Raw genomic sequence first — 18,107 nt, forward strand, 5'->3', positions numbered from 1 at the left:
TTGCACAGTAATATCATCACTGCTATTAGCTTCACGATTGACATGTGGACCAGCGATATCGGCCCCATGAGCATGCCATGTCTGACAGCACATTGGGTCGTCGAGGATTTCGTACTGAAAGTCGCATTGCATGCTCATGAATGTGCTGGTTCTCATACCGCTGCTGCCATTTCAATGGCATTTGAGAACATGTTTGAAACTTGGAAACATGAACACACTAGCTAGCTCCATTCAAACAACTTACTGGAGAAATAAGCTCATCAACTGCACCTGCAGCAGACGTGATAGCCTCTGTCATGGCATTGAAACACCTGCTCAACTAAACTTCCAAAACAGGCTCTGAACAAGCGATTCGGTGACATTCTCTCTTTACTGTATCTCCACCGTGCTCGATGCGATGTACAGACAACAAAAACAGGGTTTACGTTACATACACAGCTGGACAAGACGGAAATGGACACAGTAACAATGCGCACCATGGAAGAGAGGCCACGGACAGACAGCTGAAACTTCACTGCTTGACATGTATGATGAAATCCTGGTTGAGAATGAAACGACTGAACAATGAAACAGCACAGCAAGTAAGTGAAATAAATAGGTTTTGATTGTTTTCCTGGTAATGGCGACATAGTGGTTCCTCCTTAAAGTTGCAAGCTTACACCGCGGGACTTAGAGGTACCCAGCGTCACGGCTTCATTGCTCCAGACCTCCACAAGGGGGAGTTAGAGCACTTGTTATGCATTTGGGTCTCAAGGATTTTATATGACAAATCATATCGAGTGGTTCCAATGACGAATTTGACTCGAGCCACCCATCTCTGGTAACTTTCTTCAGCAAAGATGGCTGACAAAACATTACGGTGGAAGCAAATGTAAGTAGTTAAAACGTCATAACGAGTCAAGTAAAAATGTACAATTGAGAGGAATATGTTAGTTAATGAAGAGAGAATTGTTTGTGCATATTTCTTTTTCGAGGTTCATTTACGAAAATCGCGATTTAGTAAGTTATGTCATAACACCTGAGTATGAATTTGTAATTTGTGGTGTTTAATCTTTTAGGGACTCCTGAGAGAATCTACCTAGCTAAAGCATTTACTGCAAATTGAATGTACAATTTGTTTTGGCTTGCCTTATATTTGCCAAACTCAGCAAAAAAAGAAACCGTCTTTCAAAGATAATTTGTAAAAATCCAAATAACTTCACAGATCTTCATTGTAAAGGGTTTAAACACTGTTTCCCATGCTTGTTCAATGAACCATAAATAATTAATGAACATGTACCTGTGGAACGGCTGACAGACGGTAGGCAATTAAGGTCACAGTTATGAAAACTTAGGACACTAAAGAGGCCTTTCTACTGACTCTGAAACACACCAAAAGAAAGATGCCCAGGGTCCCTGCTCATCTGCATGAACGTGCCTTAGGCATGCTGCAAGGAGGCATGAGGACTGTAGATGTGGCCAGGGCAATAAATTGCAATGCCCGTACTGTGAGACACCTAAGACAGCGCTACAGGGAGACAGAACGGACAGCTGATCGTCCTCGCAGTAGCAGACCACATGTAAGACCTGCACAGGATCGGTACATCTGAACATCACACCTGTGGGACAGGTACAGGGACAGGTAACTGCCCAGTTACACCAGAAACGCACAATCCCTCCATCCAGTGCTCAGACTGTCCGCAATAGCGAGGCTGGACTGAGGGCTTGTAGGCCTGTTGTAAGGCAGGTCCTCACCAGACATCACCGGCAACAATGTCGCCTATGGGCACAAACCCAGCGTTGCTGGACCAGACAGGACTATGCTCTTCACTGACGAGTTGTGGTTTTGTCTCACCAGGGGTGATGGTTGGATTCGCGTTTATCGTTGAAGGAATGAGCGTTACACGAGGCCTGTACTCTGGAGCGGGATCGATTTGGAGGTGGAGGGTCCATCATGGTCTTGGGCGGTGTGTCACAGCATCATCGGACTGAGCTTGTTGTTATTGCAGACAATCTCAACTGCGTTACAATCTCAACTGCGTTACAGGGAAGACATCCTCTTCCCTCATGTGGTACCCTTCCTGCAGGCTCATCCTGACATGACCCTCCAGAATGAGCAGTATGACTGATTTCCTGCAAGACAGGATTGTCAGTGTTCTGCCATGGCCAGCGAAGAGCCCGGATCTCAATCCCATTGAGCAAGTCTGGGACCCCCCCAGAAATGTCTGGGAACTTGAAGGTGCTTTGGGGGAAGAGTGGGGTAACATCTCACAGCAAGACCTGGCAAATCTGCTGCCATTTTGTTCAGGGACACATTATTCCATTTCTGTTAGTCACATGTCTGTTGTACTTGTTCAGTTTGTCTCACTTGTTGAATCTTATGTTCATACAAATATTTACACGTTTGCTGAAAATAAACGCAGTTGACAGTGAGAGGACGTTTCTTTTTTTGCTGCGTTTAGCTACCCAACTATTTATTTGCTTATTGTGTAGTGGAGGATAAAAATAACTGTATGCTTATGGATGTGTAGCTAGCTACAGTGTGAGGCTGATCTGTGTATGGACCCTAAAACTTTAGGTTCTGAACTATTCATACCAATCTATGAACCTCTCCACTTACTTCCTTACTTCATTTGCACACACTGTATACAGATTTTTCTATTCTGTTATTGACTATGTATGTTTATCCCATGTGTAACTGCGCTGTTGTTTTTGTCGCACTGCTTTGCTTTATCTTGGCCAGGTCGCAGTTGTAAATGAGAACTTGTTCTCAACTGGCCTACCTGGTGAAATAAAGAAAATATTTTTTTAAACCCAGCTGTCATAGTTGTTGTATCGACTTCAAGTCTGAATGGCATTAATGAAGTCTATGGATTGAGTAGAATGTAATAACTTTGTGCCAGGGATGCAAGTCCTTTATACATGTACTGTAGTTATTACCACGCATGAGATCCCCACATTGTAGCCTTTCCCTTGAATATATTCACTGATCATGTACTCTTCCTTGGCAAATAAAGGTGCGGTTCAGGTACGAATCTGAGACATTCTTTTTCAGTCATATTCAGCACCAAGTGTATCAAACTCCATTCTTTGAGTGATGCTGTCTGCATGTACAGTTGAATTCGGAAGTTTACATACACTTAGGTTGGAGTCATTAAAACTCGTTTTTCAACCACTCCACAAATTTCTAGTTAACAAGCTATAGTTTTGGCAAGTTGGTTAGGACATCTACTTTGTGCATGACACAGGTCATTTTTCCAACGACTGTTTACAGACAGATTATTTCACTTATAATTCACTGTATCACAATTCCAGTGGGTCAGAAGTTTACATACACTAAATTGACTGTAAACAGCTTGGAAAATTCCAGAAAATGATGTCATCGCTTTAGAAGCTTCTGATTGACATCATTTGAGTCAATTGCAGGTGTACCTGTGGATGTATTTCAAGGCCTACCTTCAAACTCAGTGCCTCTTTGCTTGACATGATAAAAAACGAGGAAGGAAGAGGGGGTAGGGAGAGAGGTGTAGAACACAACGGAAAATGGTAAAACAGAGGAGCAGGGAAGACAGCATATTATTAATGAATTACAGTGCTACCCTAATATTCTCTCAGTTCATCACAATTACATAGTGTCTTTTGCAGTGTCTCCTAACCAGACTTGGACTCCCAGTCGGTCCGAAGGTTATCTTAAGAGCGGGTGAGGTGGCGATGACGGGACTGGCTTCCTCTCTCACATCAAAACATACCTGTAGATGAGAGACAGATGAATAGAGAGAGAGAATGATTAAGCTTTGTTTTGTTTTTTTGTTCTAACACAGTCAATCATCATAATCATCAGGAGGTGAAATGCAGAACTGACCTTGGATCATTAACTCTGGGACTACTACATCTCTCTATTTCAATGTAAAGCGTCTCTTTTTAATAATACTTCCTGTATAATATCCCTTATAACAAATCATGATAACATTGGCTAGATAGATGCATGTGACAATAGCAGGATCTTATCAAGGATAGCATCACAAATGAATACATAAATACCACTTGAAGCTTGATGAGTTGATCATTTGAATCAGCTGTGCGGTGCTGAGGCAAAAACAAAAAATGTGCACTCTTTTGAGTACCCAGGACCAGGACTGAACCACTGCTCTTCGTTGGTACCTCTTAAACTGCAGACAGGCTTTCACAGCTCTCTGTATCTGAGGACAGAGAACCTCACACGAAATAGACTACACACAAGTACATGCTCTATCCAGAATAGCCTACTCTCTCACTTTGATAGCTGGGCCTGCTATCCTTTCACCCTCCTCCAAAAAATACAAATGTTTGCCATTATCAAGAGTGGCACTTTGGCTAAAACAATATCCTACGTTGTGTGGGAGGACTGCACCTAAAAACGCTGGAGACTCATAATTAAATGAAGAGCGTACATGTATATGTCCTTACCAAAAGACGAGGAGTCAGTGGTAGGGTTCACATGACGTTGCAGCACAGCAAGATTCTCAGTAGACGGGGCATGGGATGTCAGGAACAATGACCCCATTGTCAGTGTTTCCAGATTATCCTCCTGATAAAGCAGGTCCTCCACCTGCTGAATCTGGAATGCTCAAAATAAACATGTGTATTAGTGATTATACATTTAGCAGCAACCGGGGCTTAATAGTCCAGTGAAAAATGGCTGCGTGTTTGTGGTGTGTCTTAAAATTAGCAGCTGACATCTATTTTTTTTTATTTTTAAAGAATGCATGTGAGACAGGTTCCATGTACAACAAGACAGGCAGAGAGGAAAAATAACAACAGTTTAATTACCTCTGATTGTGGACATTTTTGCCAGCAATAAAGCTTCCACGGCCTGTTCCTTGTACAGTGAGCATACATCTGGCAATATCTACATTTTAATAGCTGAACAATGGACTATTCAACCTTTACTAAAGAATAATCTAATAGCCAAACTAGGTGTGAGGGGGGAAAAAACGTCCTATCACCGACCAGATTTGCCCTAACGACCAAGGGGGAGTTAGAGCACTGATTATGCTTTTGGTTCCCAATGCACTTCGCTGTCTCTAACTGGCAATGAATGGGCAATATAAACCAAATAATAAACTGATAATTGTGCACGACTTCAAATGAAACAAGCAGGGAGCAGGTTTCGAACCAGAATATGGCCGGTGTCTGTAAATGTAAAAAAAGAGAAGTGTAATTAAATTGTTTCCAGCAGCACAGTTAGTCACCAACGCTCTGGTTAACATGAAAACTACCTAACCATCTCTGCTAGGGTGAGTAAAATGGTCAGAGTGGTCTCATTTGTGTCTGGAAGTAGCTAGCAAGCTAGCCAATGTTCGCTTGTGTGCTTGACTGCTGTTGTAAGATCAGAACACTCAAATCAACCCTGCCCCTCGGCCTGAACGTCCAGTGTGTGCTCCAAGAGCGAAAAGGTCTGAATTTACTCAGAGGGTTTTTCGTTTGTAATAAAATAGATACACCATAATATTAATCTAATTAAGCAAGTACCAGTCAAAGGTTTGGACACACCTACTCATTCCAGGATTTTTCTTTTCTTTTTACTATTTTCTACATTTTAGAATAATAGTGAAGACATGACAACTATGTAATCAGTACTCCTTCCTCCCCGTCTTGGAATGGAACCCCGGTCTCTCGTCAGGTCCGCACGACACAGGGATTCTTTAGCTAAATAGCCCAGTACTGTACTGCCAACCATCATGTTATCCAGCGCCATATGTTCCGTTCCATCCTAACAGAAACCCAGAGGGTTTTTCATTTTTCATGGAATAGAAACACCATAATAATTACCAGTCAAAAGTTTGGACACACCTATTCATTCCAGGATTTTTCTATATTTGTCAGTTAAGAACAAATTCTTATTTACAAGGACAGCCTACTTCTTCCTTCCCGTCGGGTGATTAAACCCCAGTCTCCCGCATCTCAAAGATGCCCTCCGGTGGTCAAACTAGCAATAACTTGCATTAACAGGAAAAAATGACTTGTCAATTAGATAACGTGCCACAGAATGCTGCAGCAGCCCGCAAGGTGTGCCGCAACTTTTAAAGGAGGAACCACTGTACGTAAATGCCAACAAAATAACTTGTTTGTGTGTGTGTAACCTTAACTAGGCAGTTAAGAACAAATTCTTATTTACAGTGACGACCTACCCCGGCCAAACCGGGACGATGCTGGACCAATTGTGCGCCGCCCTATGGGACTCCCAATCACGGCTGGATGTGGTACAGCCTGGATTCGAACCAGGGACTGTAGTGACCCCTCTTGCACTGAGATGCAGTGCCTTAGACTGCTGTGTGTGTGTGTGTGTGTGTGTGTGTGCTAACTATTTAACTGTACTAGAATGCTTAAAAGGCTGCTAAAATTGTAAATATTGGTTATCGGTATTGGGGTTTTTTTTGGCAAGGAAAATATTGTGTATCGGTGCACCACTACTTACATACATACCTTCTTTTGTCTCTCCTGGTCGAATGTTCACCTTGAATTAAACGCCTACAGTCACTACTACTGGTACTGATACTACTGCTGGTACTATTACTACTACTATTGCAATCACTACTACCACTACAACTTACACTGCCATAAAAAGATAGCTCAGCTATATTTTCTTCATGAAATTGACCTTTTCGCTCTTCTCTCCTCCAGGCCCAGATAGCCTTCCTGCAGGGTGAGAGGAAGGGCCAGGAGAACCTGAAGAAGGACCTGGTCAGAAGGATCAAGATGCTGGAGTATGCCCTCAAACAGGAGAGGTGAGGACCACATTACACTCAACTACACCACACCTTCAGTCTTTATGGTAAGGGCGGGCAACTCGGGGGGAGGGGGCGGCGGCTGAGTGAGTGTCTACTGGTTGATTTTTCTGTTTTGCGCATACTTGTACCCTTCTCACACTGTCATGATGAACTGTACTGTGCTGGCCTGAGTATTTTCCTTTCAAACTGTCTTGTGCAGTACTGTTCTAGAACTACGGTGGATGCGTAACCAGGCCAGCGCAGAACAGGTCAACTTGGCTGGATTCAGCTCGGGAGTACCAGTTTCCCAGATCTAAATCAGATAAAAGCCAGCAGACACTCAGAAGGCCTCCAGAACTGGAGTCACCCATCCCTGCTAAATACTGTCCGGATTAAATAGGCACAGTGGGCTGTTGGTTTCTTTCCCTCTAAAAACTGAAATAAATTAACAAACTGGCTTTATTTACAAATTAGTACTTATGTCTCATCCCATGTTCAAGCATGGCCTTTTTCCCTTTATTCAGATTACAATTGCTCACTTTCGGTTATTTAAAATGAAATCATCTTCAATATATATATATATTTTAAAGCCATAGAAATTGGTTGCAATTTCAGTAAAAAAAAAAAATGTAAGTAAGGAACTTGTCTGTCGGTCCTGCATTAAAGACCAAAATGGGTTAAAGAAAATAGTGATAAATAAAAATACCCGTTTCATTTAAGGACCAAATAATTGACAGCTGTGCCATATAGATTGCAAAATAATTAGGAAGAGATTTTTGATTTACCAATTCCATGGCACATGGTTTACGAATCAACACGCAATTTTCCGTTCCTCCTGAAAGCCCTAATATATTAAAAACAGTCAAATGCATTCTCTCTGTCGCCCACATGCACTTTAAACATTTTGGATAATAAAGCAAAGCTGACATTGGTTGATTTGAATACTTCTGACAGCCAAAATTCTAACTCCACCCATAACTTTTGGACTTTTAAACATTCCCAGAAGGCATGGATTATTATAACCTACTGCAGGCCTAAAACCTATGGGTGCAAACATCGTTTCCATTATGAGCTATCAGCAGGGCAATGGACTCTTCAACCTTTACGCAACAATTGATTCTTCAACCTCTTCATGCCTTCTGGGAATGTTTAAAAGTCCAAAAGTTATGGGTGGAGTTAGAATTTTGGCTGTCAGAAGTATTCAAATCAACCAATGTCAGCTTTGCTTCATTATAGCTTGGGCTACTTGTGAAAAATCCCCCCAACTAGCAATGTATTAAGTACTCTAAAGTTTTACATTTCTAACTACAAACATCATGCAATCGCAAAATATCGGGTGAAGCATATACGGGACAGTATTTCTTCATCAACATCTTTATGCTTTTGTAAATAAAATAGTGGTAAAAATACTCTTTCAAAATGTAGATGTTTATTTCAACTATCAGCAGGACAATAGATTCTTGCCGAGTTTAGGGACTTTAAATATATTAATGGATCCATAAGGAATTACTATGGGAATAAATATCACTGAATGACATAGCATGGGGACTGGTCTTGATAAATCAATCATTGGTGTATTTATATAATGAATATGAATTCGGAGGGCAGAAATTCTAACATATTAAAACATTTAGACTGCTCACTAAAGGCGTCAGTCATACTAAAGTTGTACTTAAAGAACTGCAAAACCCATTTGGATTTATTTGTTAGACGAATCATTGGGTCGAAACTGCTGAACAGTACAAAACAAGAGAACACACATGGTTAATGTTCTGAAGAAGAAAATGTTATATATATATATATCTTACAGAGCCTTTACTTAAGTCCATTATATTAATCAAATTAAGATACATTTCTTACTCTATTCCATATACTATGTTCTTACAAAAAAGGTTTTAAATTCTCTAGTACAGCCTATATTAAAAACTGTCATGCTTCTCAAAGTTGCCCTCTGGTGGTCAAACTAGCTCTTACTAGCATTAATGGAGACAGTGGCTGACACTTAAATAATATGTCATAGAATTCTGTGCTGCAGTACGATGCAACTTTTAAAGGAAGAACCACTGTATACTGTAAATTGATATCTTACTGGAGGAAAATCAAACAGTGGTTTCCCAGGACCAGAATTGAGGAATACTGCCTCAGTGGTATCACATGACGCGCACGCACACACACACACACACACACACACTGTGGAAATATTAGCATTGAGACATTACTATTTTATCCCATCACATACTGTTCCTTCAGAAAGTATTCATACCCCTTGACCCATGCAGCCTGAATTCAAAATTGATTAAATTGGGACTGAGAACAATGAATGGAGCCAAATACAGGCAAATCCTTGACGAGAACCTGCTTCAGAGTGCAAATGACCTTAGACTGGTGCGAAGATTTTACTTTCCAACCGGACAATGACCTCAAGCATACAGCCAAAGCAACACTGGAATGGCTACAGAACAAGAATGTGAAAGTCCTTGATTGGCCCAGCCAAAGCCCAGACTTGAATCCCATTTGAAAAACTGGAAAGACTTGAAGATTGCTGTTCACCACCTTGTCCATCTAACTTAACGGTGCTTGAGAAAATCTGCAAGGAAGAATGAGAGAAAATCCCCAAATCCAGATCAGTTTTGCACATAGACTCAAGACGACTCAAAGTTGCTGCCAAAGGTGTTTCTACAAAGTATATTGACTTGGGTGTGAATACTTATTTAAATTAGATATTTATATATTTTATTTTCAATACATTCCTAAAAACATGTTTTTTTAATTGTCATTTTGGGCTATTGTGTTTCGATGGGTAAGAAAAATATATTTAATCAATTTTGAATTCAGGCTGTAACACAACATAATATGGAATAAGTATCGTAACCTCTTGTCCCCTACACAGAATTATGTCACATGTTAAACGCGCGCGCACACACACATTGTGGGAAAACGCAGCACCGAGGCGGCGCCGTGTCCCCTTTAACCACATTCCCACAGTCATGTGCTGCTCACACCTTGTCATGGGTAATGCAGCACGGTGTCACTGCCCTCTTCCACCATATAATTGCATAATGGACATCTAGAATAATTCAATAGGGTCTTTCTCTGCTACACACTACTAGGCAACCTGCGGATTAGACTAGACTGGCTACATGGGAGGCTTTGACTGGTCATGTGGTTTGGATAGTTAAAACCTACAGTTGAAGTCGGAAGTTTACATACAATTAGGTTGGAGTCATTAAAACTCGTTTTTCAACCGCTCCACAAATTTCTTCTTAACAAACTATAGTTTTGGCAAGTCTGTTAGGACATCTACATCTACTAAGTAATTTTTCTAACAATTGTTTACAGACAGATTATTTCACTTATAATTCACTGTAACACAGTTCCAATGGGTCAGAGGTTTACATACTATGACTATGCCTTTAAACAGCTTGGAAAATCCCAGAAGATTATGTCATGGTTTTAGAAGTTTCTGATAGGCTAATTGACATAAATTGAGGCAATTGGAGGTGTACCTGTGGATGTATTTCAAAGCCTACCTTCAAACTCAGTGCCTCTTTGCTTGACATCATGGGAAAATCAAAAAAAATCAGCCAAGACTTCAGAAAAAATATTGTAGACCTCCACAAGTCTGGTTCATCCTTGGGAGCAATTTACAAATGCCTGAAGGTACCACATTCATGATGTACAAACAATAGTACGCAAATATAAACACCATGGGACCATGTAGCCACCATACCACTTAGGAAGGAGACGCATTCTGTCTCCTAGAGATGAATGTACTTTGGTGCGAAAAGTGCAAATCAATCCCAGAACAACAGCGAAGGACCTTGTGAAGATGCTGGAGGAAACGGGTACAAAAGTATCTATATCCACAGTAAAATGAGTCCTATATCGACATAACCTGAAAGGCCGGTCAGCAAGGAAGAAGCCACTGCTCCAAAACTGCCATAAAAAAGCCAGACTACGGTTTGCACCTGCACATGGGGACAAAGATTGTACTTTTTGGAGAAAAGTCCTCTGGTCTGATGAACCAAAATATAACTGTTTGGCCATCATGACTATTTTTATGTTTGGGGGTGGGGGGGGGGGGGGCTTGCAAGCCAAAGAATATCATCCCAACCATGAAGCACAGGGGTGGCTGCATTATGTTGTGGGGGTGGCTGCATCATGTTGTGGGGGTGCTTTGCTACAGCAGGGACTGGTGCACTTCACAAAATAGATGGCATCATGAGGAAAGAAAATGATGTAGATATATTGAAGCAACATCTCAAGACATCAGTCAGGAAGTTAAAGCTTGGTTGCAAATGGGTCTTCCAAATGGACAATGACCCCAAGCATACTTCCAAAGTTGTGTAAAAATGGTTTAAGGACAACAAAGTCAAGGGATTGGAGTGGCCATCACAAAGCCCTGACCTCAATCCTATAGAAAATGTGTGGGCAGAACTGAAAAAGTGTGTGCGAGTAAGGAGGCCTACAAACCTGACTCTGTTACACCAGCTCAATGGGCCAAAATTTACCCAACTTATTGTGGGAAGCTTGTGGAAGGCTACCTGAAACGTTTGACCCAAGTTAAACAATTTAAAGGCAATTCAACCTAATACTAATTGAGTGTATGTAAACTTCTGACCCACTGGGAATGTGATGAAAGAAAGAAAAGCTGAAATGAATCATTCTCTGCTATTATTCTGACATTTCACATTCTTAAAATAAAGTGGTGATCCTAACTAACCTAAGACGGAGAATTGTTACTAGGATTAAATGTCAGGAATTGTGAAAAGCTGAGTTTAAATGTATTTGGCTAAGGTGTATGTTAACTTCCGACTTCAACTGTAGCCTGGAATCCAAACTCTATTATGCTCCGTTTCATTTTGAATTCCAGGCTAGGTAGGAATCACGGGTGAAACGGAATATGCCAGTTTGGTGTCCAGGCTTTACAATGGTGAAACGGAGCATACCAGTTTGGATTCCAAGCTTTAGCCATCCCAACCACATGTCCAGTCTCCTATTATCGGTTTGGATTCCAGGCTAGTTAGAGCCTCACTCTGTCTTAAACCTACGGAGTCTGGTAGGGTGGATAACCTGAACGGCATGGTCTTTCTGAGAACCTCCGCCACTCGCCTGCCATGTGATTATAGCCTCGGAACAAAATTTTCCCGGCTTACTCCACGTCACTCACCCACCCTTTTCTTGCTCTCTCGTTCACGGTCTTGTTCTCTCTTGGTCTCCTTTGCCCTCTTGTTCTCATTCTGTTTCTCTTTCTCTCTGTCATCACTCTTTCTGTCCTTATCACACTCTCCTTGTCCATCCTTCCCCCTCTCTTTAACCCTGCCCGTCTCCCATCTGTTTAACTTTTTCTGCCCTCGTCGCCTCGCCTTTCTGTTCTGTCTCTTCCCTTTTGCACACTTTCCTTTTCTCTCCCTTGCTCCCACTCTCTCTCCTTCTCTCCCTTGCTCCTACTCTCTTTCTCTCCCTTGCTCCCACTCAATTGAGCATGAGTCATTCTGCATCATTCTGAGTTTTGACTGGTCTTATACGTTTCTCCCTCTGCCTTTCCATGTAGGAGAAACCTTGAGCATCCAACCTACAGTTTATTTCAAATCGGTCTGTACAGATGCACAAATGCAAGCTAACATTGCATTCTGTATCTGTATAAGGTTGCACCTACTGTACGTAGTGTTGTCATATTTTGATTTATGCCGAAGTACTTCTTCCGTTCCTTCATCTGCGTTCTGCACTAAAATGAAAGAACTAGAGAGTAAACATATTGACAAGTTTGAGAGAAGCATCCACAATATTACGTTCACCTGTTCCCTGTGTACAAATCATTGCAGATGAATGAGAGGAGATGATTCGAGAACTACATTAGACTACTAAGATCCACCCCTGTAGCCCAGTCCACGCTCTGTTTGTGCTGTCTTGCCAACTCCTATGGTCTCTGTCATGTCTAGCTCCCGGGTGGTGCAGCGGTTTAAAGCACTGCATCTCAGTGCTAGAGGCGTCACTACAGACCCTGGATCGATTCCAGGCTGTATCACAACCGGCCATGATTGGGAGTCACCTAGGGCAGCGCACACTTGGCCCAGCGTCGTCCGGTTTTGGCTGGGGTAGGCCGTCATAAATACAAAAAATAAATATGTAAAATAATTGGAGTTGGCAAGACTGCACAAACAGATCTGGGACCGGGCTGTAACTCTTGGACTGTGACAGTCGAGGGCTGCGTCCCAAATTGCACCCTAATCCCAACATTGTGCATTTCTTTTGACCAGAATCCTAATGGCCCTGGTCAAAAGTAGTACACTAGGGAATAGGGTGACATTTGGGATGCAGACAAGGTCACCCCCATGGTTAGCAAGAAGGCTTCATTTTTAGTTTCCCCCACAATGAAATCGGGGAGAGGACTGTGGATGTGTGTCTGTCCGTTAGTCACATGCGATATCTCAGATAGCACTAACCCGATTTTGACGAAACGGTGTAATGATACATCTTGCCATAGAGATTCAGCATTTACAAAATTACACTGATTGGCCCGATGGTGGCGCTATAAGATATTGAAAATGCTAACTTTAAAAGGTCATGCCCCTCAGCCCGTTTGACATAAAGTCATGAAATTCAGTACATTGGTCCCTCTCCTTTCAAGGAACAAATTTGCCACAAGGTCCTCAATGATGGATGTTCCACCATTTTAAATTTTGTGATAAACACTTAAAACGCTACTCTTCTGGCACGATCTGTATGAAACTTGATATGTGGCATCGATGGACACAGGCTTCTCAATGCATTGAATATACGTTTTGTAGTGCTTAGGTTATGAGTGTACTGATGTAAAGTTTTTTTTATCGGCGCTGTGCCTGTTGTTCACGCGCGTGTCTGCCCTCTCATTGGCTAGAATGGTCCCACACCTGATCTTGCCTCTTCCCGACTCTCTTCTAGTCTGAATACCAGTCTCTTTAGCTAACGTTACACTTCATACCACTCCTTGTCATTGCCAAAAAGACTGCCCATTCTGCAATCTCAATGTTCAATATGTGCTGGATTTACAGCGGAGTCTCTCATTGGTTGTTGTTCACTCCACATGTTGTCATTTTTCATGACAACATGTGGAGCCTCTAATAGCAGAATTTGAATTTATAACAAAAACAAACATTTTGCTGTTAGCTGGACAAGTTGTTGTATAAGATGTTTTGTGGTAGGAATTGTAGTCTCTGGGACATGACGACAGGGAGTGGATTCGCTAAAGAGACGGGTACCCAGCTTAACTGCCTTCCTTCCATTTATTTTCATTGTTCGAGTGGCCACTTAAGGTATCTGGTCAATTTAATGGATCATCTGTGGTCGCACACGATAACTGGAAGAAAAAAAACAGATGCGACCTCCGGGAACGCTTGCGAAGCAGACTAGGTAGACCAGCCCGGGGTTTGGGGTTGAAGAAGTCAATGAGAGAAGTGAAAAATTGTTCCTTCTAGTTGTTCATTTTATTGGAATCTAAAGGCACAACCTAGATTCGATCCAATGTCCTAAATTATTTGAACATGTTATTACTCTAACTTTGTGAAAGTGACAAACTGACAAGTTTTTACTTTTGTCAAAAACGACTTTATATCGAGTGAGTGCGTTTGATTTGGCAGCCTGCACATGCGCAGTTCGGCACGAGATGACCTTTACACCCGATGACGTGTTTCTGTGCATGAGCTCAGCTAGCTAACATCGCCATGACATCACCTACAAGTGTGATCGGGGATTTCTTTTGGAGAAACAGTTTTATCCTGTCTTCATAGTGTACTGTCTGACTACTTTTTTGACCTCTGGTGCTCTCCGGGGTGAAGTTTCTCAGAGGTAAAGATCTAGGTTAAGCTTCCTCTCCCCCAATCCGTGCCTTAACCATTAGTGGGGGAAGTGCAAAAGTGATCCAAGATTGTTTTGAATGACCTCTCCTGGTAATACTGTTATTGACAAAAAGATACCTTTTTTAGTTTTTGGGGCTGTAAGTAAGTGATGATGATATTGATGATGGTAATGAGGATAATGATGCAAAGAATCACTGGAAATTAGCATAAGATGGTGCAATGCACTTAACTGTTTTACAAAATCAAATCAAATTGTATTTGTCACATACACATGGTTAGCAGATGTTAATGCATGTGTAGCGAAATGCTTGTGCTTCTAGTTCCCGACCATGCAGTAATATCTAACAAGTAATCTAACCTAACAATTTCACAACAACTACCTTATACACACAAGTGTAAAGGAAAGAATACGAATGTGTACATAAAAGTATATGAATGAGTGATGCCCGAACAGCATAGGCAAGATGCAGTAGATGGCATAGAGTACAGTATATACATATGAGATGAGTAATGTAGGGTATGTAAGCATTATATAAAGTGGCTAGTGATAAATTGATTACATCAATTTTTCCATTATTTCCATTCGATGTGTCAATGTTTTGATTTATAAATCCCTTTTGTAAACGATTTGAAAAACAAATGAGTTAAATTACCATGATATTGATTAAGACAATGATGGTGGTGATGGTATTTTTAAAGTAATCCATCATCCCCTCAGTGTCTTATCCTCTTATAGAATTACCAGCACTCCACTCACCTAATCCTCTCACCTCATGGCCTTTGTTTGTAGGGATTCAATGTTTGAGTGACACCAAGTCAAGTCGCAGTCTAGCTAACCAAGTAGAAGTTCTCATATAAGCGCATCTTCACAAGAGGGCACCCATCCAGGGCCTGTATTCATAAAGCCTGTCTTAGTAGGAGTGCTGATCTGGGATCAGTTTTCTTTTAGATTATAAGGAATGGACGGGGGGACCTGATCCTAGATCAGCACTCATACTCTGAGACTTTTATGATATATATATATATATATATCACATATATATATATATATATATATATATATATATATATCTATCTATCCGACCGGACCGAAGAAGAAGAAGTTTGGGCACCCCTCTAAGGCTGCATAATAATTTACTCTGTCGTCACAGAAAATGATCACAGTGGCATGCCATTCATTTTCCAATAAAAGCTGAATACTGGGGTATTGTCCAGACAAAGATTTTTAGTGTAGCAATATTAAGTTGTATGAAATTAAATCAGATGTGAAAAATAGGCTATGCAAAAATGTGGGCACCCTTGTCATTCTGTTGATTTGAATACCTGTAACTACTTAGCACTGATTAATTGGAACACACAATTAGTTTGGTGAGCTCATTAAGCCTTGAACTTCATAGACAAGTGCATCCAATCATGAGAAAATGTATTTAAGGTGGCCAATTGACTCTCCTCTGAAGAGTGGCAACATGGGGGCCTCAAAACAACTCTCAAATGACCTGAAAACAAAGATTGTTCAACATTATGGTTTAGAGGAAGGCTACAAAAAGCTATTGCAGAGATTTAAGCTGTCAGTGTCCACTGTGAGGAACATAGTGAGGAAATGGAAGACCACAGGCACAGTTCTTGTTAAGTGGCAGGCCAAGTAAAATATCGGAGAGGCAAAGGATGGTGAACGGTCAAAAACAGCCCACAGACCACCTCCAAAGACCTACAACATCATCTTGCTGCATATGGTGTCACTGTGTATCGTTCAACAATTCAGCGAAGAAGAAGCTGTATGGGAGAGTGATGCGGAAGAAGCCTTTTCTGCGCACACGCCACAAACAGAGTCGCTTGAGGTATGGAAACGCACATTTGGACAAGCCAGCTTCATTTTGGAATACGGTGCTGTGGACTGATTAAACAAAGATTGAGTTATTTGGTCATAACAAGGGACGTTATGCATGGCGGCAAAAGAGCACAGCGTTCCAAGAAAAACACTTGCTACCCACAGTAGAATTTGGTGGGGGTTCCATCATGCTGTGGGGCTGTGTGGCCAGGGCCGGTACTGGGAATCTTGTTAAAGTTGAGGGTCGCAATGGATTCCACTCAATATCAGCAGATTCTTGGGAATAATGTTGAAGAATCAGTCACAGAGTTGAAGTTACGCCGGGGCTGGATATTACAACAAGAGAACGACCCAAAACACGGCTCAAAATCTACCCGGGCATTTATGCAGAGTTTATGTTCTGGAATGGCCATCCCAGTCCCCAGACCTGAATATCACTGAGAATCTGTGGGATGATTTGAAGCGGGCTGTCCATGCTTGGCAACCATCAAACCTAACTGAACTGGAGAAGTTTTATAAGGAGGAATGGTCCAAAATACCTTCATCCAGAATCCAGACACTCATTAGAGGCTATGGGAAGCGTCTAGAGGCTGTTATTTTAGCAAAAGGAGGCTCTACTAAATATTGATGTGATTTTTCTATTGGGGTGTCCACCTGTCTAATTTTGTTTTGATGCATATTGTACATTTTCTGTTAATCCAATAAACCTAATTTCACTACTGAAATATTACTGTGTCCATCAGTTATTTGATAGATCAAAATAAAATTCCTGATCCAAACACCCAATTATTTATAAATGGAAATCATGGAAATTGTCAGGGGTGCCCAAACTTTTTCATATGACTGTATATATATATATTTAAATTATTTTTTACCTTTATTTAAATATGTAGTATAGTTTGTGTTTTTATTTATTTCTCCTCTCTATCGTTCTTTCTCTATCCTTCTCTTTTTCTCTCTTCCTTCCTCTCTTTTCCTTTTACCCTCAGGTCAAAATACCACAAGCTCAAATATGGAACAGAGTTGAACCAAGGAGACATGAAACCTCCCAGCTACGATGATTCCGGTAAGTTCCCGAGTGGCGCAGCGGTCTAAGGCACTGCATCTCAGTGCTAGAGGCGTCACTACAAACACAAACTATATCACAAACGGCAGCGATTGGGAGTCTCATAGGGCTGCGCACAATTGGCCCAGCGTCGTCTGGGTTTGGCTTGAGTAGGCCAGCATTGTAAATAAATTAAGTTTCAAAAAGTTCCACCTCTGTACTCTTAGTACCAACCGGTGCCAGTGACACTACTTTGAGTCCTACATCGTAAAGCTATCTTTTAATTCTGCAATTTAAAATGACTAATTAAATATTTGTATGGCGCCTTTCTCAGACCTCAGGTGCTTTACATATTCAAGATTACACAATGCATTCACACACACTGTAGACATCGATGGAATAAATGAAAAAAAAAAAAAAAAAAAAAATACCAAAAACAAAGCGCAACCAAATAGGGGGGCGCCTAGGTTAGTGGTTGTAAATGAAAGCATGACTTTGCACATCTCAGCAGTCATCACTCATGATCGATGACATTTGGGACCTACCGCCTCAATTTGGTCTTATGTATTGTTTTTTATATTGGATAAAAGTAGAGACTCAGAGCAAGAAAATTGTAAATGATACAGTCGAGGAACAATGGGGAAGTAATTATGCTTTGAAAGTTGACA

The 18,107-nt window shown here is 41.3% G+C and overlaps 1 protein-coding gene across 2 annotated transcripts in view; it reads left to right on the plus strand.

The window, feature by feature from the left end:
- Positions 1-18,107, plus strand: part of LOC110486038 (striatin) — a 92,873-nt gene that overhangs the window by 44,254 nt on the left and 30,512 nt on the right. For both annotated transcript variants that reach the window (XM_036940685.2, XM_021557349.3), the window contains exons 2-3: positions 6,643-6,746; positions 17,384-17,460. In XM_036940685.2, coding sequence (XP_036796580.1) covers positions 6,643-6,746; positions 17,384-17,460 — 181 coding nt within the window. The remainder of the gene's footprint in view (positions 1-6,642; positions 6,747-17,383; positions 17,461-18,107) is intronic.

The sequence above is a fragment of the Oncorhynchus mykiss genome, chromosome 13 (genome assembly GCF_057628025.1).
Source record: "Oncorhynchus mykiss isolate SJ-2025 chromosome 13, ASM5762802v1, whole genome shotgun sequence".
Taxonomy (NCBI): domain Eukaryota; kingdom Metazoa; phylum Chordata; class Actinopteri; order Salmoniformes; family Salmonidae; genus Oncorhynchus; species Oncorhynchus mykiss.